This window comes from Camelina sativa, chromosome 2, assembly GCF_030686135.1.
Source record: "Camelina sativa cultivar CO46 ecotype springtype chromosome 2, ASM3068613v1".
In the NCBI taxonomy this organism is placed as follows: domain Eukaryota; kingdom Viridiplantae; phylum Streptophyta; class Magnoliopsida; order Brassicales; family Brassicaceae; genus Camelina; species Camelina sativa.
Genome location: NC_141881.1, coordinates 11,151,267 through 11,169,375, shown reverse-complemented (window position 1 = coordinate 11,169,375; position 18,109 = coordinate 11,151,267). Strand labels below are relative to the sequence as shown.

Genomic DNA, 18,109 nt, shown 5'->3' with positions numbered 1-18,109 from the left:
TTTAACATTCATAAATATTATTTAAATACAAAACCTCCACTTCATTAAATTATTATTAAACTATTTAAATATATATTTTATTTATTTTGATCATAAATATAAGTGTTAAAAGTTCATGGACCATTTTATAAATATAAAAGTTCAACTCTATTATAGAGGAAAAAATAGAGTTTCTCTATATATAGAGGAAAAAATAGAAATCTCTATTATAGAGGTAGAAATAGAGATGGGTTGGAGTAGATTGTACTCTAAAATAGAGTTAAAAAGCAAATATAGAGGTGGGTTGGAGATGCCCTTAGCAACCGTAACCATCTGCAAACTCTACGTTTATGAGTGTTAGCTGGAGAACTAATCAACACATAAGTTGTTTGTGGTTGGACATGTTTTCACCACCAAACCCACTTCGATGCTGATGCACCTGGATCACTTAGACCATCTCCAATGGTTTTCCCTATTTTTTCCTCTATAATAGGGGAACTCTATAATAGATGTGAGTTTTACTCCAATGGTCCTTTTTTTTTTTTTTTTTGAACAACACTCCAATGGTCCTCTATTCTCACCTCTAAAATAGAGATTCCTCTATTTATAGAGGAACCTTTGTAGAAAAAAATAGGGTTCCTCTATAAATAGAGGAAAAAATAGCAATCTCTATTTTAGAGGTGAGAATAGAGGACCATTAGAATAAAACTCACCTATATTATAGAGTTCCTCTATTATAGAGGTAAAAATAGAGGAATATTAGAGATGCCTTTAGAACAATGAACGATATATAGCAAAATGGGTAAAATAAAAATAAAAATGAGAAGTAGTGGAAACTTTTTTCAAGCATTTAAAGGTTTTTACATCATGTGAGGTTAGATTTTTATGGACTGCATTTTTTGATAGATTAGTGGTACAAAACAAATCAAAAATTTTAAATGATTTCAAAATCGTCTGCTATGTCTCGAATATGGAAAGTAACGATGCTCATCATAAGTATGAGGTAGGTCAAAAACAATAGAAAATTTGACTATGTTTGGATGAATTACTTGTCGTGGAATTGTTTGTTTATCATAATTTAATAAATTAGTTATTTTTTATAGTAGACATAGATCATAAATTCTATAATGATAATAATAATAATAATAATAACAATAATAATAATTTAATCAATGTAGATACTTTTCTGTATTTAATCTGTTTATTCTATGGCAATAACTATTTATATGCAACTTATCGTGCTTTCCACTACGATTTACATTTTTACTTTATTAGTTTAGTTGAGAATAAACATACAGTTTAAATCCTGGTTTTAATCGTTTGATTTATTCACTTTCAAATTGGGTGATCAGAATTTGAATATTTTATATGTGTTTTCAATTATAATTGTCAGTTTGTAACACCCGTGTACCAAGTAATGGTTGGAGTGTGGATCGACACCATTAGGGGTGTCGCTTGACACTGTCAACATGGTTAGGGTTTGGGTTAATTCTAATTTCTCTGATTTGGTACGATTAATTGGGTTAATCTTAGGGGTCATATATTTAAGGTTGAGTTTAACGCTCTAGGGGTTTCGTTTAGCCACTTTTCGTTCCAGAGCGAAAAGAAAGAGAGAAAAATGTTTCCAGTGAGTTCTTGGGAGTTTATGTGAAGTTCCTTGCTAGTTCTTGTGAGATCTTTCTCGGTGAGTGGAGATTTTAGGCTAAGAACGTGAAAGGAGCTTGTTGTTGTGCTTTTCTGGTCGTAGTTTGGTCGATTCTCTCTGATTTGCTAAGGTGAGTATATGACTATAGCTTATATAAGCTAAGATCTTTGTTTCTTTGGTTCTGTTGGTTGATTGATTGATTTCTCTTGGTGTTTGTGTATTTTTTGGGACACGTGTGAGGTGTTGGAGATCGAAAGAGATCAATGCTCGGCATCAGTGTCGGTCGTAACCAGGAGGGTGCCGGTCGACACCAATACGAGGATGGCGCGAGGGCTTTGGTGAGTGTCGGTCGACACCATGTGGAGGTGTTGATCGACACTGCTAAGGTTTTCAGAGAATGTCGAGCAGGTTCTGGTCAACACCAGTCGGGTGTCGGTAAACACCAGGTGACCAATGTCGGTCGACACCCATCCTCAGTAGACAGCTGATGTTGTTTTTTCTTTTTGTGTATCGTCTGGATTATTTTTGTTTGTTGATTGTGGCATGTGAAGATCTTATTGCTTGTGTGTATAGCCCAGTAGATAGGAGAATTGTCTCACTAAGTATTTCTAGAAATACTTATGCATCTCTTTTATGTTGCGGTGCATGTAAAGATAAAGTGTGTTCGTGAAATCAATGCGATGTTCTAGAGGCTCGGTTATTTGTTATATGCTTCTGTTAGGTTGTTAAAATGGAACACTGTGTCTAGAACAGATGTTAGGTTGCTGGTTCAATGACATTTTTTTAATGATTTTGGTATTGTTGGATTGTTATTGGTTATTCGTATTCATTCGTTGAATGATAATGATTTATGTTGTTAAATGTTATCCGCTGGTTGTGTTGAATGATGTTAGGTTGTTAGTGAGTATGATATCATTAGTTATTAATGTATTAAAGAAAAAAAAATGGGTCTAGTTGTTTCACAGTTTAATAAATATTTTAAATATTGAGAATATCCATTTTATCAAATATATAGAATATCCATTTTTAATAATTTTAAAAGCTTAGAATAAGCTTCAATTTAGAATATCTAAGTTTTCTTCCACTAAAACTTGAATAATTCATGCCATTATGTCGAAGTTATAATGTTGAAAAAGACATAGAAACCTACATAACGTAAATTATTACATAAGCAGCTATGTGCACCATCTTCTAAGAAAATGTACAAAACATTTAAATTCAAGATGCATTTTGATTGAATATGAAGTGTACTGAATCAAATATTTTAGAAAAAAATGAAAAAGAATTTTCATAATTTTTTATCTAATTTTGATGATTTTAGAAAAATTTATATGATTTATAGTACAATCCCTTCAAATTTAACTCAAAACCATGAAATTATGATTTCTATATTTTTAACTAAGGAAATTTTTTCAAATCCACTCAAATCTTTTCAAATCGCTAAAAATCAAATCCGCAAGATGTTTTTAATAATAGTGGATTTTAAAGTAAATTTTGAAATAATTAGTTCAATAACAGTGATTGAATAACATAAGATTTATGCATAATTTTATACAAATCACGTAAATGTTAGATTCAATCAAATAAACACATATCGTGACGGAAAATGTCTTACTCAAGTAGTTACAACATCACTTTATGATCAATCCTACCAGAGTTCGACTCAACTAAATCGCGTTAACTATGAATCGAGTTTTATCGATTTAACGATGAAAACAATAACATATATCCTAACAAAAACACTATATATATATATATATATATATATATATATATATATATTAATATACTAAATTTGTGAAATTTAAAGATGAAAGAAGATGGATCACAAATTCTAAATTAAAAAAAAAAACGAATTTTGATCACATTTTCATTAAGTAGTATATATATTATATATATATATATATATATTTCGCTTAATTTGACGTATGTAGTGGGTATAATGATTTAACAGCTCAATTGGCAGGTCAACGAATCAACCGTGCTCTAAACGTTGTATATTTTTTCATGTTTAGATAAGACTTCAAATCAGTTTTAAAATTCAGAAAATCATATACAGTCATTGTTATGTGTGTGTGTGTTAATTTATTTACACTCATACAAACCATTGACAATTTAGTTTTTGTTTAGATATTACGACACTTGTACACCTCTTCATTACAACTAAATAATACAATTACGCAAGTGTTACTTTAGAAATGTTGCCGTAAGTATAACGGCTAAAAATATACGGGAATGACGTCACCATGGCCGACGTCACACATCAATGTTCCTAGATTACTTACACTATATATCTCTACCCATTAAACGTTACACTGCCTAACCATGGCAGCTTCTGCAACATCTAAGCTCTTACTGTCTGATTTTGCCTCTTCCATTAGTCGTATCCCTCCAAACTACGTCCGACCCATCTCGGACCGTCCGAACTTGTTGGATGTTGAGAGTTCCGGCGATTCAATCCCTCTGATCGATCTCCGGGAGCTCCATGGACCTAATCGAGCCGAGAGTGTCCATCAACTTGCTAACGCATGTTCTACTTATGGTTTCTTCCAGGTAACTCCTCATTTAGTATTGTTCTGTTTCATTTTTACTATGTGTTATCCTTAAAATTCACTACGTTACTTGGTTTTCATTGCAGTACACTATCTTTACTCTGTTTCAAAAATTTCGTTTGATTATGTAACAGATCAAGAATCACGGAGTACCGGATAAAACAATAGATAAAATGCTAACCGTTGCTAGAGAATTTTTCCATCAACCGGAGAGCGAAAGAGTCAAACACTATTCCGCAGACTCAACAAAGACGACGAGAGTGTCCACCAGTTTTAATGTCAGCGCAGACAAAGTCTTGAACTGGAGAGACTTCCTTAGACTTCATTGCTTTCCCATTGAAGATTTCATTCAAGAATGGCCTTCTAGTCCCGTCTCCTTCAAAGAAGTCACAGCTGAATACGCCACGAGCGTAAGAGCTTTGATCTTGACACTTCTTGAGGCCATCTCAGAGAGCTTAGGCCTCGAAAGCGACCATATAAGCAATATATTAGGCCAACACGCTCAACACATGGCCTTTAACTACTATCCGCCATGTCCCGAGCCCGAGCTTACTTACGGACTTCCCGGACATAAAGACCCAACCGTAATCACAGTCCTTCTTCAAGACCAAGTCTCTGGTTTGCAAGTCTTTAAGGATGATAAGTGGTTCTCTGTTAATCCAATTCCCAACACTTTCACCGTCAACATCGGCGACCAAATGCAGGTTTGGTAATCAAAACAAATAAAAAATTTTGTTTAATTAATTTTTAATAATACTTTTGGTTAAAATTCTTCTGTTTTATGTGGTTGTGTCTCCTCGTTTAAGGTTATAAGTAATGACAAATACAAGAGCGTGCTCCACAGAGCCATTGTAAACACCAAGAGGGAGCGATTATCGATTCCAACATTCTATTTCCCTTCGACAGATGCAGTGATTGGTCCAGCAAACGAGCTGATCAATGAACAAGAATCTCTTGCTGTTTACAGAACCTTCCCATTTGTAGAGTATTGGGACAAGTTTTGGAACAGATCACTCGCTACTGCGAGCTGTCTTGACGCCTTCAAAGCTTCAACAACCTAAAGAAAGTCTACTTTGTATGCAGTCAAAAAATATAATCCTCTCTATTCGATCTCTTTAATAAGGGTTTTGTACAAATTTTTTTTCCAAATGGCCAATTTGTGCAACTTTACATTCCACCTGCAGAAAATGCAAATCAATCATACAAAACCAAGAGTAATACACAATATAAGCCTTATACATATCTTTTACATGTTTTCACAGTCACATACATTAGATTATTAAAATTCAAAATATAGATTTCCACTCCTCGAGGACTTTAATTTGATATATATATATATATATATATATATATTATGTGCTAATATTTTAAAAATTTACAGTAAAGAAACATGTTATATTGCATATTATTTTTTATTTCGTAGAAATAATTTGCATTTTTTAGAGATAGAGGGTTAAGCTGCAAAAAATGACAGGCTTCCAGGTTTTACTCGCTCAAAACTCATTTAATAGGGACGGTGCAAGATCAGTTTGTTTCTTATGAATGTTAGCAAATGTTCTTTAAAAAATACATTAAGACAAAACTATCACCACTAGACATATCTTTTCAAACTATATATAAACGTACGATAGAATCTTATCTTCTAAAATTATAAAAAGCCTTTGTTGAGTTGTTCCACAGCTTTTCACAAAGCTTCACAAAGCTTTATATGCTCATAAAATTGTTTTTACACAAGTGGCCCGTTGAAGTCCACGGGTTTTGGCCCCACCACAAGTTCATAAGACCATGTGCAACGGCGATGATTCGGGCCGTCCTTCGGTTGTTTTTGATTTTAATTTAATTCAAAAAGGTCCATTATCGAAAAAACGTTTCTTATTTTGGGACATTTTTCGTCCGTCTTTTTCGCCACGTGCTCTATTCTGATTGGGTGTCGAATTCTCTAGGGTTAAACGAAAAAAAATTCTCGAGACAAAATTTCTTCGAATTCTTTCTTTTCTCCCGACGGCGACGACAAAGGCGATACACATCCTCGACAATTTCACGAAGCCGTTCCGTTCTTCTCACCGGAATTTCTTGACAAATTACCGAAGCCGATCTTCTGTTTCTCCCAAAGCCAGTCCGATCTTCTGTCCCAAAGCTTGTCCGACGGTTCGATCTTCTCTCTCGAAGCGATCTTCTCTGTCTCCCGAAGCTTGTCCGGTGGTTCAATCCAGCTAATTAAAGTTTGTCTTCTTCCCCCAATATGAGATTTCTCTCATTATTGCTGATTATCGAATTAGGGTTAGAATTAGAATTATCGAATTAAGGTTAGAGAATTAGGGTTATCGAATTAGGGTTATTGAATTAGGGTTATTGAATTAGGGTTATCGAATTAAGGTTATTGAATTAGGATTATTAAATTAGGGTTATTGAATTAGGGTTATCGAATTAGGGTTATCGAATTAGGTTTTGTTGCTTTGGTCTCGTTCTGTTTTTTCATGTGTAAAGATCGATTTGTCTTTGTGTGAAGATTGATTTGCCTCTGTCTAAAGGTCGATTTGTTTCTGTGAGTATAAAATTTGTTCTATTTTCGAGACACAAAGACGTTGGTAAGATGAACTTCGAAGTTAAGTATGTCGAAGTTCATCTTATCAACGTCTTTGTGTCTGTGTCGTTTGCTGTTGATAGTTTACCAAATCTTATGGAGTATGGTTGCTAAAATTGTTTTTAACATTGATTTTGGTAAAACTTTAGTTTTTTTTTGTCTTAATTGTTAAAGGATCACTAGGTAATAACCTGTGCTGTTGCACGGCATAAAATTTTTGTTTCAGATATTACATTTGTAAATATATTTATTTAGTATAACATTTATAATACAAACTTATATTGGTTTGAATTCATCAAGTTAATGAAATTTTAAAATATTAATTATTTCACCATATTTTAGATTGACATGATGGCATATCTGAATCGAATGAGGACCGAATTAGTGATGAATTAGATTTTTATCAAAATCTTGAACTATCAAATCAGATAAAAACCACAACAAAACTAAAATTTCATAAACTAAATTATTTAGATAAAATTGTTAACATGGTCAAACCCGTCCGCTAAGCCATCCCACAATGGGTTTAAATATTTTGAGCCGCAAAATGTCTTTGCATCTGTCCCGCTTGAATTCGTGAAATCCGCGGTAACCCACATGTATTTTAATAAATCATTATTTCTAATATATAAAATATATTTAAAGCTTAAACTTAATTTATATTAATAAAGTTATGTGATAAAGTTTTTAAGAATAAAACATTTGTTTTTTTTTGTTTGTTAAAAACACAATGGCATATAGCTGTAAATAATAAATCAAAATGGGACTAAATTAACTAAATGTGTTTCAGCTATTGGTATAATATTATTATTTTTTTCTCTTTCCCCGCTGTATTACCAAAAAAAAAAATATTATTACTTTTTTATTTTTATTGGACTGGATTTTCTAAATTTTAAGATTTCTGTAAAAACACTACAACTACAAATTTATATATAATGTTTAACTACATAGTTATCCAAATTAAAATATATATTCATGTCATTTCAATTGGTGAGCATACATTTTTTTGGGCAAATATAGGTATTGTTTTTAGCAAAAGAATAAACGTTGAGCCAGTTTCAAATGATCTTCGATTCTTTCACCATTAGAGCTTTATAAAATTATTAAAGGTAAAACAATTTATATTTCTGAAGATATGATTTTAAATATATTTTTCTTACATCTCATAATATGTAAGAGATAATATTTATCAATTTTTGAATAATATTTACCAATTTTGTAATTTATAGGAGCAAAATATTGTGTGTACAAATAAAATGAATAGCAGTGGCAGTTTTATGCAATTTTATGGAATAGTAAAGACAAATAATTAATTGGGGATAGAGCTCTCTGGCGATGACACATCAACTTTTTTTAGAGAATGCTTCTCTTTTAATATATAGGGGATAATAGTTACCAATTTTGTAATTTATAGGAGCAAAATATTGTGTATATAAATAAAATGAATAGCAGTGGCAGTTTTATGTAATTTTATGGAATAGTAAAGGCAAATAATTAATTGGGGATAGAGCTCTCTGGCGACGACACGTCAGCTTTTTTAAGAGAATGCTTCTCTTTTAATATATAGGGGATTGGTATATAGAAACTCTATTATAGGTTTTAAATTTGGTGATTGTTGTGTAATTGATATGGTTGCTTCGACATGTATACGAACTAGGTGTGATAAGTACTCGTATGGTTGCTAAAATGTTTTTTACATTGATTTTGATACAACTTTTGTTTTTTTTTTTTCCTTAATTGATAAAGGATTTTAGGTTTTTCATTTGGTAGTTGTAATGTGTACTTCTAATAAATTGTGATTGTTGTGTAGTTGATTGTATTTAATTTTGGTGTGGTAATGTGTACTTGTAATGTGTACTTGTCATAAATTGTGATTAGACATTGGTTGTTTGGTCTTTATGTTTTGTTACTTATTGCAAGTTACCTTTTAACCTATCAAACCCCAACAATCTTCTTCCTATTTCCATCATCAATCTCTTTCATTTAGTAACCCCTTCTCACTTGTACTCGCTTATCACTTCTCTTCTATGCTCGCTTCTCTTATCATTCCTTCTCTTCTCTACTCGCTTCTTCATATGGATTCTACGAATCCCTTCTTTCAGTCTTCTTCTTACTTAAACATGCTTAACAGTCAAGAAGAAGGTGGTTTAAATGAAAACTTTCGTTGGGAAAGTTATCCACCTTCTGGACAGAGCTCCCAACCTTCTCCTCACAGCTCCCAACCTTCTCCTCACAGCTCCCAACCTTCTGAGGCGCCAACTCTTTCGCAAGAAACACCATTGGAGCGCAAGGAGAGAAAGACATGGACACCTGCTGATGATGAAGTCTTGATCTCTGCATGGCTCAACTCTTCAAAAGATGCCATCGTTGCAAATCAACAAAAGGGAGGAAGCTTCTGGCAAAGGATTCAAAAATACTATGCTGACACTCCTCATGCTAGAAATGGTGGTGAACAGATGCTGGTGACACATTGCAAGCAGCGTTGGCACAAGATAAATGACCAAACTAACAAGTTCTGTGCGGCATTCGCAGCTGCAGAGAGACTGAACAGCTCTGGTCATTCTGAAAATGATATCTTAAAGAATGCACATGATATCTACTTCGCTGACCATAAGAAGAGATTTAACCTTGAACATTGTTGGTTTCGGTTAAGGTTTGAGCAGAATTTTCTATCCCTGAACACTATTAACACGCCCCCATCTCAGCCTGCAACAAAGAGGAAACAAGCTGCTGAAGGTTCACAATCATCAAGCTGCAATGTTGAGGAGTATGAGAAAAGGCCAGAAGGGATCAAGGCTGCGAAGGCGAAGAGGAACAATGCTCAGTCCACAAACGTGAAGACTCTTGCAGAGTATAAGAGCATGTCGGATGTCAAGAAAGAGGAATTGGCTGAAAAGGAGAAACTACAGAAGCTGGCCATCCTAGACACTCTCTTAGCCAAAAAAGAACCCTTGAATGCGAGTGAAGAAGTTATCATGAACAAGATAGTGTCCCAGTATTTCTGATATTAGAGCATGTGTTTGTTGTTTGTTTATCTTGCTTAAATTTCTAGTAACTCAGCTTATGTATTTGATTTGTATTCCATGTTTGTTTGATTTGTATTTCCTGTTTTAGTATTTCTTGTTTGATTTGTATTTCCTGTTTCAAACTAAATCAATATAAGTCTATTTTAATTTCTAGTAACTCGGCTATTGTATTAACTAACTTAATCAGATTGTACTAAGTCTAATCTGCTTCTTCTTGTTTATCTTCAGGTTAAGTAAGAAATGGGCCAGGACTATAGCTATTCTCAGCCTGAATCATCCGATCTCGCTGATAAGTACTCAGAGGACACTGCGGATAGAGAGCTAGAGGCTTTGATTCGTATGGATGAAGCAGAGTCGAGGCAATACCCACCTCAACCTGAGGTGGAGCATGGATTCCCAAAGGAATGCTACTGTGGTGCGCAGCCTATTCTATCCAACTGCTACAACAGAAGGTATGTGATTTTAATTTTATTGAAGTATAAGTTTCGCTATACATGCTAACTCTTTTACCTATTGCAAGTTCTTCACATGTCCAAATGTCGATGATGGAGAGATGCATATTCACAAGTGGTGGGATGTGGCTGTAATGGAGGAGTTGAGGGACAATGATAGACTATATGAAGTGATGGCTGAGAAGGTAGATTACTTAACCTTGTTCAATGAATATGAATCATACATCAATCAGGTTAGAGATCAGAGTTACGCAACTGAACAGAAGATGGTTATGTTAGAGAATGTAGTTAATGAGATACGTAAGTAACTGATTTGCTGGTTGTTGGTGTAATGGGTATTTTCGCATGTATTTTGTTCATGTCTACGTAATGTAATAACTTTGTAATGACCATCTTCTTCGATATGTCGTTGTTGCTATGGTTTGAGGCTACGGTTTGAGGCTCACAGGTATTTGTTGTTTTCTTATGCTATGTATGATGTTTTGTTTTGGTATCCCACGGGTACTTTTGTTTTGTTTTGCCTTGTACCTTGTTTTGTTTTGGTGAGGCTCATGGGTTACAAAATAATGGAACTCCAATTTTTAATATCACGGGCACTAGTCTTCCATTATATATATGATAACTCTTCACTCACACCAAACAAGACCAAAGCAACAAAACATTCTCAAGAAACACCATCAAAGCAACAAAATATTCACACCAAACAAGATCAAAGCAACAACACTTTCTCTTCCTTTCTCTTCCTTTCTCTTCCTTTCTCTTTAATACAAGTTATTTCTTCATTTCTTTTCCTTTCTCTTGAAATGGGATCATCTTCAAACCATTATCACTACAAAGCCGATGATAATCATTATCACTACCAAGCCGATGATAATGATCATTTTGAGGGCTATTTAGAAAACATTTATAATGTTTCGCATATTATTCCGGAACCAAACCAGCCAAACGATAGGATTTTTATCGAGCGAAACCGGGAAGAAGGCCACAATAATCTTTGGAATGATTATTTTAGTGACACTCCAACATATCCAGAATATTTATTCCGGCGACGGTTTCGCATGCACAAGCCATTGTTCATGAGAATTGTGCAACGTCTCTCTACCGAAATCGAATATTTCCGCCAAACCCAGGATGCAACCGGACGGGCTGGTCTTTCACCTATACAAAAATGTACTGCAGCAATTCGTCAATTGGTATATGGTACTTCGTCTGACAGTGTTGACGAGTATGTACAAATTGGTGCTTCGACAGCTCGGAAATGTTTGCACGAGTTTACCGCCGGCATCATCCAAGTGTTTGGAGATGAATACCTAAGACGTCCTACACAGGAGGATCTACAAAGACTACTCTATCAGAATGAACAGCGTGGATTTCCCGGGATGATTGGTAGCATTGACTGTATGCATTGGGGGTGGAAGAATTGTCCCACGGCTTGGAAAGACATGTATTCACGATCAACCGGAAAACCTACAATTGTGTTGGAAGCGGTAGCTTCGTATGACCTCTGGATATGGCATGCCTTTTTTGGAGCTCCAGGTACGATGAACGATCTTAATATTCTTGATCGATCTAATGTTTTTGATGACATAATAACCGGTCAAGCTCCGGAAGTCAACTTTGTTGTCAACGGAAGGGAGTACAATTTGGCGTACTATCTCATTGATGGTATTTATCCAAATTGGGCAACTTTTATTCAATCAATCCGACTTCCACAAGGTAGGAAAGAATCTCTCTTTTCTAAAAAACAAGAAGCTGTGAGGAAAGATGTTGAGCGTGCCTTTGGAGTCTTGCAAGCTAGATTCGCCGTTATTAAAAATCCGTCTCGTTTATGGGATAAAAACAGAATGGCAAATGTAATAAGATCATGCATAATACTCCATAATATGATTGTCGAAGATGAACAACATACATACAGTTACCGAAACATTGTTTATGAATTTCAACACGGAGAACATGTGGATCAAACATATACCGTTGGTGCCGCCGGTGTGGGTTCAAACATCAGCAGTATGATTACTCGTCAAACAAGACTTCGGGATAAACAAGCCCATGACCAACTAAAACATGATTTGATTGAGCATATTTGGACTAACTTTGGACATCTCCCGGATAATGAAGATTGATTTTAAAATTTCTATGAGTTGAATAAAATGTTTGTTTTTGTTTTGATGTTTTTATGTTTTATGTTTTCTGTTATTAGTTTCTTCATTGTATGTTTTTGTTTTTTCAACTTTAAATAATTAATGTTTAAACTTTCAAAATATTATTATTTTATTCGGGAGACCAAATACAAATAAACACCAATGTTTATACTAAAAATAAAAAACTTTCAAAATATTATTATTAACCCCAACCGATGTGCATGCTCTAACAACCATATTTATAATTGGATTGGCCAAAATCATCGAGGGGTCGTACGTTGGAATCAGTGGGATGACGGAAGGTTCTTTCTTTTTTTTTTTTTTGTAAAGAGTTAATTGAATGCTTAAGATTTGCCAAAGATATTAACAAAAAAAAGATTTGTCAAAGATAGGTTACGTGAGCTTGGGACCAAAAGTGGGGGCAAATAAGTGGTGTGGATGATTAGTTCGGCTTATGTTGGAGTATTAACTTTTTTGTGTATCCGGAGTTGCATTGCATGACCTCAAGAGGTAAATCGCAATTGGAGCATTAACTTGTTTGCTAAGCTCTATTTTTTTCACTTCCTTGGGAAACAAGATTTAGCGTTAATTTTTCATGTTTGTTTTGTCTCATCTGTATGTTATAATTTTTCATGTTTGAGTATATATTGTAGAGAATGTGTTTTGCTATATATCAAAGAGTGGTGTACAGAGATGTATTTATACAAGAGGAGCTAGGAGGAGTCTAGGTTTAGCTAATTACAGTAGTTTCCTAAAGTATACATAATCAGAATATATGATATGATATGACATTGAAAATCACAATCATATCACGATCATATCTCTAATATGCCCCCTCAAGATGGACGAGCGGAAGCTACTCCGATCTTGTCACTTAGGTTGATGAACCGTGCACGAGGTAATGGTTTGGTTAAAGCGTCAGCCAGTTGATCTTGAGTGTTGACATGAGCGACTCGAAGTGCACCTTGTTGGACCTGGCCCCGAAAAAAGTGGTAATCTATGGCTATGTGCTTCATCCGAGAGTGGAAAACTAGGTTGGCACAGAGAAATGCCGACTGGTGGTGCGGCAAGTGATCCCAAGTTCAGTGAGTAAGTTGCATATCCAACTAAGTTCGGAGGCAAAATTAGCGACAGCCCTGTACTCTTGCTTCAGTAGAAGATCTTGCTACTCTCTTTTGCTTCTTTGCAGTTGATATGTATATATTTTATACCCTTTCATCATGCATTTGTCATTCATTTTGTTCTTTTAACTCATTGCTTTGTATTGTTTTTAGTCTCTTTTGCATAATATGCATATCTAGGTAGTCTTTGCATTGGTATTGCATGCATCTTGCATATTGGAGTTGTTTCAGGTGTTTTAGTGGATGTCCAAACCATCAAAAGCAAACAGGGAGAAGGAAAGCAGTCCAGCGACTCGATCAACGCTACCCAGCGACCCAATCTTCCACGTCTTTGATCGACTCGAGTGAAGATTTTACTTTAGGATTCAGCTTTCGATGTCCTCATCAAAGTTGTAGGGAATTGAGTCATATTTCCAATGCCGCTTATTTCAAGCCAATCGGAGATGTCGTTCATGAGTTATCGCTGTTTTAATGGACGCACATATGTTCTGAATTCCGACTCGACCTGCACGCAAAGGAGAGCTCCCACTCGATCGGATGTTAGCAGCGACTAATCCAAGACGTCCCAGGAGGGGTCCTAAGCACCCTCAAGATGCGATTCGATCAGCAGCTCTCAGAAGACACTTTTCAAGCTGCCACTCGATCAACGTTCTCAAGCCGCCATTCGTTCAAACTTCCTAGACTCCGACTCGATTGAAACTCTCACGGTGCGACTCGATCAACGCTCTTAAATCGATGTCCTGGTTTTGTTCTGAAGACGCGTCCGAGAAGGGTTCCTGAACCGACGTTCTATCTTGTCGTTTTATGTTTTAGGGATTTCCATGTTTTACTATAAATACGTTTTGTTAAGTTTTTGCTGAGGAATCTCGTTTTTTTCTGAATGTTTACCTAGCCACCTTAAACATTTTGAGACTTTGTAATTGAGATAGCTTTGGATGTTACTGAGTTTTTTGCATTTGATTTCTTCTACAAAGTTGTTCATCTCATTTTTTTATCTCATGATGCTTGATTCAATGTTTTCTAGGGTTTGTATCCTTGATGATGATTTCCGGATCTGAGTAGTGAACTAGAGTTCTAGAGGATGGGATAGATTAGGTGGAGAATCTTAGTCTAATAGGATGCCTAAGCTTAGATTGTTTGATTTCCCTTCTCGATTAGTGTTCTTACTGCTAATTACTTACTGATCATTTGGAATTAGATCTTAAGCATCTCAGCATCCAAAGGTGTTCCATGAGATGCTTGAACAAACTAATACCAGAGATTTACATACCTAGCCTAAGAGATTGGATGTCTAGGATGTTTATTGACGTGAATGAACTTGTTTGTCATGTCTGCTTAATCATGTTTCTCTAGCGAGAGTTAGGTTTGGAAGTGATTGAGTCTGAGTAGCTTCTGTCAAGAGATTGGATTAGCTAAGCTTTGATGTTCGTTGTCTAAGGATAGATTGATTGTGTTCTGTTAGGCATTCTAGGTAGATTAATAGACTCCACCGAAATCAATAACCCCATCCTTAAGGCCTATACTTATCTGATTGTTTCTACATCTTTAAGCTTCTTCATTGTTTTAGTTGCAATAGCTTGCTCATTTTTCTCTTCACGTTTAGCTTGTTTTGCTCTCTTATGTTATTGCATTTTAGCTCTTGTTCTGCAAACTCATTTTGTTCTTGCATCTCGTTCACTCAAGTTTGTTAGACAAAAACTCACTTGAATCTGGCTTAACTTGTGACCACTTGATTGCATCTTGATTGCTAGCAACATCTCATTTGGATTGACACCTTAAGTACTACAACTACATAAGGTTAATTGAGACCTACTAGAATAGACACACAAAAACCCTAGTATCAGCGGTCCAAGAGATGGGATGTTTGCTAAGATACACGATGTAGGAGTTGGTGGAGGCGTACTCATCTGAGTCACCAGTCCAGTCAGCGTTTGAGTAAGCATGAAGGTTGGGCTTGTTATTTGCGGAGAAGGAGATCCCATGTGTCGGTGTTCCAGCGAGATACCGTAATATCCGTTTGGCAGGTTGCCATTGTGCATCAGTAGGTCGGTGCATAAACTGTGACAAATGATTGACGGTGTAAGCAATATCTAATCGGGTCAAGGCAAGATACTGTAAGCTCCCAACGAGTTGATGATACTTGAGCGGATCAGACATAGGAACACCAGATGTAAGCGTGAGTTTTGGGGAGGAGGCCATGGGTGTGTGAACTGGTTTCGCATTTTTCATGTCATAGCAATGTAGGAGATCAAGGATGTATTTTTGTTGGGAGAGATGAGGACCGGCTGATGTGCGACGAGCTTCAATTCCAAGAAAGTAATTGAGATCTTCAGCATCTTTAACAGAAAATCTATCTGCAAGGAGTTGAAGAATCCGACTGATGCCTTGTTTGCTGTTTCCCGTGATGAGTATGTCATTAACATAGACGAATAGGTAAACGAATTCACGTCCAAATTTTAAAGCAAACAGAGAGGGGTTTCCGCAAGTGAGTTCTTAAAACCAAGGGTTAGAAGAAAAGTACGAAGTTCTGTGTACCACGCTCTTGGTGCCTGCTTGAGGCCGTAGATGGCTTTGCAGAGTCTGCAGACATGAGTTGGGTTGTCCTTGTCAAGGAAGCCCGGCGGTTGTTCCATGTAGACCTCTTCAAATAAAGTTCCTTGTAAGAAGGCGTTATTGACGTCAAGTTGCTGGATTGACAAAGAGTAGGTAACTGCGACGTCAAGAACAAGTCTGATGGTGGTTGATTTAATGACCGGACTGAACGTATCGGTGTAGTCCTGACCAAACCGTTGGTTGTAGCCTTTGGCTACTAAACAAGCCTTGCACCTGTCGAGAGAACCATTAGACTGGAATTTATTTTTGTAAATCCACTTACATCCCACAACATTGAAGTGTGATTGGTGAGGAACAAGGTCAAGCATCTGATTTCGAGCAAAGGCATCAATTTCTTGGGACATGATACCTCTCCATCGTTTGTCTTTCAGAGCTTGAAGAAGTGTTTGTGGTTCCCCCGGAATTATGCACGAGAGAGAGGCATCGTAGTTGTACTTTGGATTTGGCTTAGTGATGTTGTTTCTCCGACGTGTGAGCATCGGATGTGCCGGAGGAGGAGGCGGTGGTGAGACGACAATTGGCGAAGGTGTTCGTTGTGGCGAGGAGAGAACAGGGGAATTGGCACGAGAGGTATCATCGGGTGGGCCTGTAGATGATGATGGACTTTGATGTGAACTTGCTTCTTCATGGGACGAGGATGGGCCTGACTGTGAATTGTTCAGCGAGGGCCCAATGTCTGATCCAGATTGACGATAAACCAAAGTTTTGTTGGCGAGCGATGGCGTTGTCGTTTCCGTTGAAGAATTCCCTTGCAGGTGAGAACCAGAGCTTGCGGGTTCCGACAGAGAGAGTGATACGAGTGGCGGTTGTGGTGGGGAAGGTGATAGTGGGATGGATGAGTGTATGAGTATGGGAATTACCGATGCGGAAGGTTGTGTTTAAGGAGGTTCTGGGTGTGATTGTGGATGTGAGGATTTGAAAGTCTGGAATGGGAACACAGTTTCGTCGAATTTGACATGTCTTGAAATGTATATGCGACCAGAGTGGGGTTGAAGGCAAAGATATGCACTCTGAATTTGGGAGTAGCCGATGAAGACACACGGCGTCGATCGATCTTCAAGTTTGTTGGTGGTGTAAGGACGAAGCCATGGGAAGCAAAGGCAACCGATGACTCGTAGTTTATCGTAGTTTGGTGAAGCACCAAACAATTTGGAAAAAAGGAGACTCCATTGCGATCACCGGCGTGGGAAGACGGTTAATGAGATAGGGTGCGGCGGAAAAGGCATAGGACCAGTAGGTTTTGGGAAGACCGGCATGTGTAAGTAAGGTAAGTCCTGTTTCAACAATGTGGCGATGCTTTCTTTCAGAGATACCGTTGTGTTCCGGCGTGTGTGATGGTGTCGTAAGGTGAGAAATACCGGAGTCAGCAAGATAGGTGCGGAGGGCAATAAACTCGCCTCTGTTGTCGGAGTAGAGTGTTCTAATGCGGGTTGAGAAACGATTTTCAACGAGAGCTTTGAAGGCTTTGAAAGTGTTACGAACTTGGGACTTAAGTTTGAGAGGGTATATCGATGTATATCGACTGAAATGATCGACTAACACAAGGTAGTACTTATAATTATCAATGGAGACAGTGGGTGAACTCCAGAGATCAGTGAAAATGTATTTCAAGGGACGAGAAGAGGTAATAGATGTTTGATGAAAAGGCAATTTGTGAGATTTATTGATAGCACAGTCGGGAGATAAAGTGTTTGATGAGGCTTTATTATTGCAAGGTAAAAGAAATTGCGAGACAACTTGTTTTGTGATAGATAGAGAAGGGTGGCCAAGCCGGTGATGCCAGTCAGTGATAGAGAGATGTGGTGTGGTGGAAGTAAAGAAGGATTGGAAGATGGTTGGAGAGGTTGGCTACTCATATAGTTCTCCCCTAATCCTGCCGTGGATTAACGAAACCCCCGAGCTGAGATCCTTCACCTAAAAATAGGTAGGGAAAAATGAATTGAGACTTGGTTGTTATTGCACAGGTGATATACAGAGATAAGATTTTTCTGTATAT

At 36.6% G+C, this 18,109-nt stretch overlaps 2 protein-coding genes across 2 annotated transcripts; both read left to right on the top strand.

The window, feature by feature from the left end:
• The first annotated feature begins 3,721 nt into the window (after positions 1–3,721).
• LOC104720833 (protein DMR6-LIKE OXYGENASE 1) lies at positions 3,722–5,353 on the top strand. Its single transcript, XM_010438735.2, has 3 exons — positions 3,722–4,177; positions 4,311–4,880; positions 4,983–5,353. The coding sequence occupies exons 1-3, from the start codon at positions 3,950–3,952 to the stop codon at positions 5,235–5,237; spliced, it is 1,053 nt and encodes a 350-aa protein (XP_010437037.1). The 5' UTR covers positions 3,722–3,949; the 3' UTR covers positions 5,238–5,353.
• A 3,482-nt stretch (positions 5,354–8,835) lies between these two features.
• LOC104750080 (glutathione S-transferase T3-like) lies at positions 8,836–9,786 on the top strand. Its single transcript, XM_010471829.2, has one exon. It carries the CDS (start codon positions 8,836–8,838, stop codon positions 9,763–9,765), a length of 930 nt encoding a protein of 309 aa, XP_010470131.2. The 3' UTR covers positions 9,766–9,786.
• Positions 9,787–18,109: the final 8,323 nt, after the last annotated feature.